At 38.6% G+C, this 9849-nt stretch overlaps 1 protein-coding gene across 2 annotated transcripts in view; it reads right to left on the bottom strand.

Annotated features, from left to right (window-relative positions):
* Window positions 1-9849, bottom strand: part of arhgap12b (Rho GTPase activating protein 12b) — a 71838-nt gene that overhangs the window by 49062 nt on the left and 12927 nt on the right. For both annotated transcript variants that reach the window (XM_016537144.1, XM_016537145.1), the window contains exon 2: window positions 3312-4071. In XM_016537144.1, coding sequence (XP_016392630.1) covers window positions 3312-3998 — 687 coding nt within the window. In that variant the 5' untranslated portion in view covers window positions 3999-4071. The remainder of the gene's footprint in view (window positions 1-3311; window positions 4072-9849) is intronic.

The raw sequence follows: 9849 nt of genomic DNA, 5'->3' as shown, positions 1-9849 counted from the left end.
ACTAGGGTTGTGACGGTGAGGAAATTTTCCCACCGGTTAATCGACGTGTGACAACACCGGTAATACCGGTATCACCGCGGGGGCGGGCGTTCCCTCTTTTCCTCGCTTTCCTTCACTTTTAAATAGCTTGTAAAAGCGGCGAGCGCATTTTACTTTCAATTTCAAATTGCGGCAATTCGGCGTAAAGCAATTGTTCGTTTCTAGTTCGTTTGAATTTTCCCTCTTTTCCTCGCTTTCCGTCGCTTTTAAATAGCTTGAAAGCGCCGTGCGCATTTTACTTTCACTTTTGAATTAGCGGCAGTTAGGCGTCAATTGCTTGAATGCAACAACAAAATACAACGTCAAATCTTCTTGTCAGTCAGCTCGACTCACTCTCCTCACTGGAGAAATGAAATCTGATCTGTGATGCGACTGTCGTTCGGCACGCTGCATTGAGCAGCCGCATTCAGTTTTTAATTGTAGTGTCTGTTCTTTTACTGAACTAAATTGTTTTTATTTCTATAAAAAAATCTAAACGACGGTGGGGGTCGGTGCCGCGGTGGGCAAGTGACATAACCGGTGTTGCGGCTTAACAACGGTATCACCGTCAACACCGTCTATCGCGGCAAGCCTAGTTCAAACTGAAAAATAAATTAAAGCTCTAGAGAAATATAACAAAAAAAAAAGATTAATAAAAAATGACAAGCATAAGCATAAAAATTACTATAATAAAAAATGACAAGCATAAGCATAAAAATTACTAAAAGTTAAAATGAAACTTGAAAATATGAATAAATACACATATTGAAAATACTAAAATAACACCTTTTTACTTGAAGGAACACAAAATATGTTTTGAAGAATGTTCACACTTTTTTTCCCCCTATACAATTAAGCCACACAGTGCTGTTAAATGCCAAATACATAAAAATACATAAAATATTCCAATAAATTTAAAAATTTATTTTTTATTATTATTAGCTGAGAGACTGAAAAAAAGAAAGGCAGAAGGGACAATAGGTGAAGGGGCAATTTTCAGCAAATAATTACATAAAATAAAATAAAAAGCTATTTTATGGCTTCACAAGGGTGCTTTTAAGGGTTTGGGACCACATGAGGCTCAGTAATCAATGACAAAGTTGAAATTTTTGGGTGAAATCCTGCTTTAAACCAAACATCACACATAGCAGATGTCATGAATGAGATCTGGAGGGCAAATGTTCTTTGTCTATGAGCGATAGTTATTGAACGGCTGATTAAGTAATCACATGATTTAGTATTATCAGCTGACCCTGATGGACAAAGCCTGACATGGACAAATCCCTCAAAAGCCCAGCGTACTGTATGTCCTTTTAAGCGCATATATGCGTGTGCATGATTAAGCCACTGTCTGGAACCTGACTTTGAGGAGCATCATGGTTATTCTCATTTACTGATGTTGTTGACCAAGACCAGTAATTAAAGATTCACCCAATGTGCCAACCCAGAAGATCAGCTCAATATACATGACAAGCTACAGGTTTATAACTCACACAGATGAGCATGCTTATTGTCCTTATTGCTCACAATGATGATCTGATGCATATACAACCCATTGGACCCAAACTTCTCAATGTGCATCTTTCCATCTCTTTCACACATATACAAACACAAAACGGGGGCAACAACATGATCTAGCCAGATATGACCTACTTTCTATTCTCCCACAATCCCCTTTGTTCCCCAGCAGCACCCTCTTTTAAGAGAGAAAGATAAGAGAGAGAAATGGGGTAGGAGGGTAGTAACAAAGACTAACTACCCAATTCCACAAGATGCACTCTGGGACACTCAAAAAGCAAGCTCAATCACTCCAAAACTACTGTGGTCAGCCAAAACTGACAGTGGTTGACTGTACATAATGCATGAATTTCACGTTTCACTTTGCTCAAAATAACTCTGTTTAATATGCACATTGCACAAAAAAATTGAGCGTTAATATCTTTAATTTTTAATTTACTAGAACAGCGAATCAGAGAGGGCAACTAATGTAATTAATATTACAATTTATATTTAAATATTTATATAGAATTAAACATATAACACAAGATTTACTAACTGTTAATATAAAACAATTAATAAATACAAATATAAAGTTTTATCTAAATAAATGCAATTACAATTATTAACTGTCCTCTATCTCTCTCTCTTTATTGGTTTTGCTAAACTTACTGTAATTATTAAATGAGTGCTTTAGCTGTAAAGTTAGCGTGTTCTCATCTGGTGTAAAGTAACTGGGCCAAGTGATGTGCCAGAAGCCAAATGCCTGGAGTATTCTTCCTCCTGTATGGGTTTACACCCTTCCTAATTTAGCATCACTGATCCACACCTCATCCCTCTATAGCTGGCAAAGAGAGTTTTACTTCAGCTGCAGATAGCTAGAGATAGAAAGACAGAAATGTATGCATGCTTGCACTGGTGCACTCATTCATGCACAGATGCATTCATGTGTGCATTCACTCCTTTTTGTATAAAAGACAAGGTGAATATGAAGTCTGGAATTATGAAAGAGAGATTGTGTTCGGATTGTATACTGGCATATTGCCTCTGTATACTGCATACAGCTTACTATTATTAAAAATAGTATGTGAAATCTTTTAAACAGAAAGTTTTAAACAGTAGTATGTGACATTGTTTGGCCACAACAATTGGGCAGTGGCAAAAATAATATATTTGACAATATATAAATAATAATATAAATATATATAAATAATATGAAATAAAATGTAAAAAATGCACAATGTAATCATGCAAGCAGCTTTTTTAAAATTCAGAAATTACTTTATAAAAGCACAACAAGTGTATTTTGTGATTTCAATGAAGTCTCTTATTGTCTAAATCAAACCCTGTGAAGTGGCCACAATTTCCACCTCCATAGCAGAGGACAAACTACATCTCCTGCTGAACAAGTGTTATGCAGCAGAAAGAAAGGGATGCGAGAGGAGAGGAAGACACTGATGAATCCAATTTAACCTGACAGAAAAGAGGATGTGCCACTGCAAATGTCAGAGGCAAACCAGAGGAATAAAGGGAAAGGTGTGAGGAGGAAATGTTAGATTAGTCTTGTAGTAATTGTCAGGACAGTGTGTTACAGAAATAGATAATGACAGTCAAAGGATGAAAAGGAGATGAGAGTATATCTAGCAAAGATAAGTGCTGGAAATGCAGAGAATGAAAGCTGAAGATGACATTGAAAGAGATAAAGGGAGAACATGAGTACATTTGGGAGGGAGAGTGAGAGAGAACGACAGCGTGGGAGAGGAAGGAGAAGGAGGGCGAACGTCACTCATTCTTACCTGTATGTGTTCGGTAGAGCTGCTGCTGAGCTCATCTCCAGATTCAGAGTCATTTCTCATTTTCTCCAACCCATCTGCTGGTGACACGCTTCCGTCCGTGTCCACCGACAACCCGCCTGGGAGTTTCCCCTGGCAACCATGCTCTCGTGGAGGGGATTCCGCTCGTCCTTCTGGAAGTGTGGGGTTGCCATGGTGATAGTTATGATGGTTGTTGTTGTTAAGCAGAGTGAGCTCGGCAACAACGCTCTTCATCCCCGAGTTCTGATTGGTGTCCCGCAACAACAAAGGCGAGGTCTGTTGACCTGGTAACGGGGAAGGCGTCGTCGAGGGAGATGGCCTGCCGAAGCTGGACCTTTCCGTAGGAGCGCGTTGGTTGAGATTTTCGTTCGACGATCGGCACTGGCCGATTTCAAGAACGTTGGGGGGCTTTGCGCGAGGTTTGGGTGGTGGCATAAGGGCGCGCCGCACCTCTCGGACGTACTGAGCGGGGACGTAAAACGCCTTGGTGCCCTCCTCCCGACGAACTTGCCACCAGTCCTCATTGGTTTTGCGAACCAACATGTAGCATTCGCCCTGCCGTATGGAGATGAGTCTATCTTTCGCCTTGTACTCATAATCGTACTCCACCTCAATATATACCTGCCCCGGGGCGATGGAAAAATCACAGCGGCCATCCCGTTCCGTCATGGCGCAATCTATCCGTGCGTTAGTCAGAAGACAGACTGTAAGTGGATCTACATCTCTTGCTGTGTCTGCACAACTGCAAAAAAAGAGAACGAGATTGTTAGCACATACTTTGAAAAGAGACGCGTGTTGAAAACTGTGATATTAATCAATACCAACCATGACAGATTGGATCTGATGGAAATGAATACAATCACACATACACACTTAAAAATAAAAGTGCTACTGTACTTTCCAGCATCGAGGGCAGCCGCATGGTAACCCAATCATGCGTGAGGACGCCATGGCAACCAACATATCAGTAATCCAATGATCAAATTACAATGACAGGTCTCAAGAAGCACAACCACGCTCACTCACACGCACAGATCATTGAGTGAACTGAGTGATATTTTCCAGAGTATTGCCTGCAGATGCCTTTCTACTGTCAGCATGCATCTGTTTGGCCCTATATCCCTCTCTCACATGTACACAATCCCCCTTAAGCATTCTTAGGTTAAATATACACTGTCATGTTCACACATGGTGCTTAAAGATGATGGGATTGTGACAGCCTTAAGCCAGACATAAAGAGTGGTTGAATTCACTCTTCCTTTTATTTCCCCTTTGTTCTTTCAGCCCACTCTGACGTTCTGATGCATACTATGCACAAAACGGTAACCACTTTAAGATCTGGCCAGCAGTAATCAGATTGGCTTGATTTTCACGCTACTTCTGATAGATGGGGTGCAAAGGTCTTTGAAACATACCATTTAAAAGTTTAGTCTACATTAAACACTATTGTTAAAAAGTTTAGGGTGTCACATTAAATTGATCAAGTGTGACAATGAAGTATTTTACTGAAAAAAAAATCTATTTCAAATGAATGCTGTTCTTTTGTTCTACTCAAAGAATCCTTGAAAAAAATGCATCACAGTTTCCACGAATATTAGCAGCACAACAGTTTTCAACAGTGATAATAATAAGAAATGTTTCTTTAACGCCAAATCAGCATATTATAATTATTTCTGAAGGATTGTGTGACACCGAAGACTGGGGTAATGATGCTGAAAAATCATGTTTTGCCATCACAGGAATAAATTACACTTTACAGTATATTAAAATAGAAAATGGTTATTTTAAATTGTAACAATAGCCTATTTCACAATATGACTGTTATTTAGTATTTTAGATCAAATAAATGCAGCCTAGATGTGCATAAGAAACTTCTAAGATACTTGAACTACCGATCAAAGTTTGGGGTTGGTCTTGAGTGCAAAAATAATCAAAACCCCAAACTTTGAACGGTAGTGTATTTCAAAAGATTGATAGAGATTACTTTACTTTTTAATTTATTTAGCTAAAATAGTAAAACATTTTAAACATTGACCAAACATGAAAACAATTATCAGACTTTTTGCCAATAGTGAAGTTTGGTTACGGGAGACTAACATTTTAAAGACACCCCAAAAAAGCCGCACACACTCTTAGTTAAGCTATGACACCCTCCCTACTTATAGCTAGTTAATCCACATAGACCTAGTCTGTCCTTAAACGGTCAGTCAATGAAGCTGAAGGGTTTACTGAACATTTCGAAATAGCAACAAATATTATACAACCTGCTCAGTGAGTGGGAAGCCATGCGGTGCTGTCAAATTTTAGATGTGGATTTGATGTGACATAAGGCACCTCTCAAAATAGCCATGGAGGAGAGGAACTGACAGAGGTTACTAAGACTGAATGAAACTGAATACTGTAACCAGACACAGACTGCACTGATCCCTCCACTGAGAAAACCTTGCACTGTTGAGTCAGGCACAGAGCCACATTCAAACAATTTACTACTAGCAATGCAGTTTGTTTTATATTGTTTTGCTCATCTTTTCTAAAATATTAGCTACTATCTTCCTGATCATGTGCAGCAGGACACAGCTGGCTTTTGTCAATAAGCTTGCGCTTCATTTTCATTCTTGACCAAGCTTAGAATTTATGAACTTCAAAGAGGTCAACTTTTTTCCCTCTATCTGTTGCAAATTCTTTAACAAGCTATCAAACTTACATACAAAATAATGATACATCAACACTGAGCCAGTCAAAGGGACTTCGTCATTATAAGAATAAACCATTCAACACATTACTAAAACACTAGTGTCCCCATCCTTAATGAGAAAGACACATGATGAAACGGCAGCCTGTTGCTTAAAACAAAGACGTTTCTCTCCATTCGAGCTCATCAGCAACCACACATCTCTTTACTAGACAAGACAGTTGACCCAGCATTGATTTAACCAGTATGGAGCTGAAGGCAATCTACTCTCCCTCTGTCTTCACATTCTGCACTAAAGACTCGTGCCAGCCTTGGCAGCAACTTCAAACTCTCCCATCTTTTCATTTCATACATGCTTCATCAAGCCCTACCACAGGCACTATACGGAGGAACAAACTGCAAGATCTAGAAGGGAATTGGATTAAAATAAACACTAAATACCACACACAAAAAACAAAAGACTACTGAAAAGCATGACTGGTAAAGTGGAGCTGGTTAACACACTGTGGATTGCAGGTTACTTTGAGCCATTCACACAGTTTTTGCATTCCACTGCTTTTCCACTACTTGCGCTAGACAGACATCTTTGACTGTTGCACTCGCACCTTGCGTATTTTGCAGCGCCTTGAAGTCGCTCTAAAAAACACATTCTAATTAAGATAACTTTTACAAAATGCGTCAAATTAGACGAATAGACTTTGCAGTTCTTTTATTCTGCTGCCCTGCGTCACGTTTTAAGTGCAAAAATCTCCTGTGTGAATGGTCACTTATTGTGAAATGATACTGTAAGGGAAACATGCCAAAGTGAACTCAGAACATTCAGTACCAAACTATTGAACTGAAGTTATTCTGTAAGAGACAGAGAGAGAGGTTCTGTAAAACAGCTATTAATAAACCACAACAGAAACAAAAAACAACTGGTTTTCTTAACAAATAATGCCCGGTCGAAAGGTTCGTGGAGCTGTGGCAACAGTACTCCTGCCTGTATGATGTGTCATCGAGGGACTACCACGACAGAACAAAGAAAGAAAAATGCTGGCGAACTATAGCGGAAGTGCTTCAGCAATGTTTACACTCTTGTTTTCGGAAGTCAGTCGCTAGTTCCGCCTTCTCGATGACATCACGCGCGTTGTTAAAGACGGCACGCGATGAATGGTCGGGAAGCAACTTGTAGTCTGGCATGTTTCTTGTCCACGACATGACAAGATTTTAGGAGTCAAAATCGTGTAATCTGACACAGTGACTATCGTGAACGACAAAAATATTGTGTAGTCTGAACCCGGCATAAGTCTCTGCTGATACAGTTCAAACGTTTGGGGTTGGTAAGGTTTTTTAATGAAAAAGTCTCTTACCAAGGCTGCATTTAGGCCTAGTTGATTAAAAATACATTAAAAACATTAATATTGACAAATATTATAACAATTTATAATAACTGTCTTCTATTTATTGTAATAGATTTTAAAATGAAATGTATTCCTGTGATGACAAAGCTGAATTTTCAGCATCATTACTCCAGTCTTCGGTGTCACACAATCCTTCAGAAATCATTCTAATATGCTGATTTGGCATTCAAGAAACATTTCTTATTATTATCTTTACTAAAAAGGGTGCTGCTTGATATTTTTGTGGAAATAGTAACCCACCACCCTAATACCAAAGTTTACAATAAGCCTGTCTATCTGCCTACTAAAATACCCCTTTCCTCTCTAGACACCACAAACCATACCCTAAGCTAAACATAGTCTACCTTCTCCCTCTGCCAATAACATTTGCACACAGGATCCACAGGAGTCATTCACATTTGAAAGCTTGGGTTGCACTGTTATCACAAAGGAAGTCGGAGGAATAACAGCCTTCAATGATTTCTGATGAATAAGGGAAACAATTACACTGGAAAAAGAAACATTATTATTTACACACCATAGAGAGGAGTATCACAGGAGAAAACTCTGATGGCAGCTTTCCACCAGACAGCTTGAGGCAACTCTTAGCAACACTTTTTAAAGAGTAAAGCACATATTCATTAAAGTGAGCAAACAGACTAATTCAATCGAAAAACTAGCACACAAGGATTTTAAATCTACCATGTGGCTCCCATTTGGGGACTTGACTGCGAACCAAAGTGGAGCTTCTATAAACAAGAAGCAGATGGAAGGGCTCCCCTGGGTGTGAGTGCAGTGTCACTGTGGTCAGTGTGTAAAGAAATTTCTACCAACTTTTCTGCAAGATAAGTGAGACTGTCACTCCAACAGAAATCCCATATCATTTTGCAGGAGGAACTTGTAATTTCCACTTAGTTTGACTGAATCTCATAGTGCATCAATATATACCGGGAGAAAGTGTCTATGGTGTTTCACTGTCAAGCAACTCACAGTGAAACCCAGAGCGTCAAAGAGATTTACCATCAAGACCACCCATTACAAATGCAAATAATAATGCTAAAACAGTTAAAAGACACATTAAATGCAGCACTGTAGCCATTTCAAATACCAGTACTATAGAAAATTAACATTTGATGGCAGTTCTCTTTGAATTTAACCTTATTACTAATTTTTTCCCCCAACTTTAGGTTTCAATACTAAAGCTTGAAGAAAAAGGAATCAAATGTTAGACTAGACTAGAATCAAATACCATAAAAGCAGAGATTAATTTGATTTGCAAAATAGAGAAGATAAATGGGGATAAAGCAAATTTTAAGTCATAAACTTAAATCTCACTTTCCCTAAAAGAAGCTTGTAGTGTGACATTTACACACTGGAGTCTGGACATGATCAAATTAAGCACTGTTACACAGTGGTCTTGAATATTACATAACATTTAGCAGCACTAAAAGCCAACATGACCTACTTTCAAATCAGCAAGTTGTAAATTTACTAGAAAGGCAAACATCATGACGAGAGGTTCACAAAACACAACTACCTGTCTGTCTAAATTCGGAACCTGGTAAATTAACCCTGAGATTTTCAACGGTGTATATATATGGACATCTGGTCTAGACAGAAAACATTTTGAATCCCACAATCTGTGCTTGAGGGATCCTGAGATTGGCCAGGATTACCCTCACAAACACTGTCATCTGTGCAAAATGTGCAAAATAACAAGTGCTCTGAGTTTTCAGGTGATTTGTAAGCAACAACAACAAAAGAAATTGAGCAGTTTTGCAAACCATTTCATGCTATTTAAATGAAAGTGAATGGCTTAGATTGTACCATCAGAATAAAAATTGATCTCAGCAGAAACAATTCATTTAGTCCAGTTACCTGATACAAGAACCTGACACTACTAATGCCACAGTGTCCATCACTAACAGATCAGACATAAGACATGGTCTCTCATTCCATGACATGACTTTCACCCACATTTGAACTATAAGAACTACATCTTTGTTTGAAATAGATAACATGTCACAGTGATTCTATTTATTCTGTGTTGATTACCCTATTGTGTCACATTTTAATTAGGGCTGCACGATAAATCGCATGCAATATTTAACGCGCATCTTGTCAGTAAAGTCATGCGATTTATCGTGCAGCCCTAATTTTAATGTCTGCTTGAAATTAGTTTGAAGGTTAAGACCTGTGAAGTGCATGGAACAGGCTAAACAATTTTTAAAGGGGTCATATGATGTTGCTAAAAAGAACATTATTTTGTGTATTTGGTGTAATGAAATGTGTTTATGCGGTTTAAGGTTCAAAAAACACATTATTTTCCACATACTGTACATTATTGTTTCACCTCTATGCTCCACCTTTCTGAAACGCGTCGATTTTTACAAAGCTTATCGGTCTGAAAAACGAGGTGTGCTCTGATTGGCCAGCTACCCAGTGC

Source organism: Sinocyclocheilus rhinocerous, unplaced genomic scaffold, assembly GCF_001515625.1.
Source record: "Sinocyclocheilus rhinocerous isolate Xijiao unplaced genomic scaffold, SAMN03320098_v1.1 scaffold186, whole genome shotgun sequence".
Lineage (NCBI taxonomy): Eukaryota > Metazoa > Chordata > Actinopteri > Cypriniformes > Cyprinidae > Sinocyclocheilus > Sinocyclocheilus rhinocerous.
The sequence above is the reverse complement of the archived record's forward strand: the minus strand, read 5'-3'. Positions and strand labels throughout refer to the sequence as shown.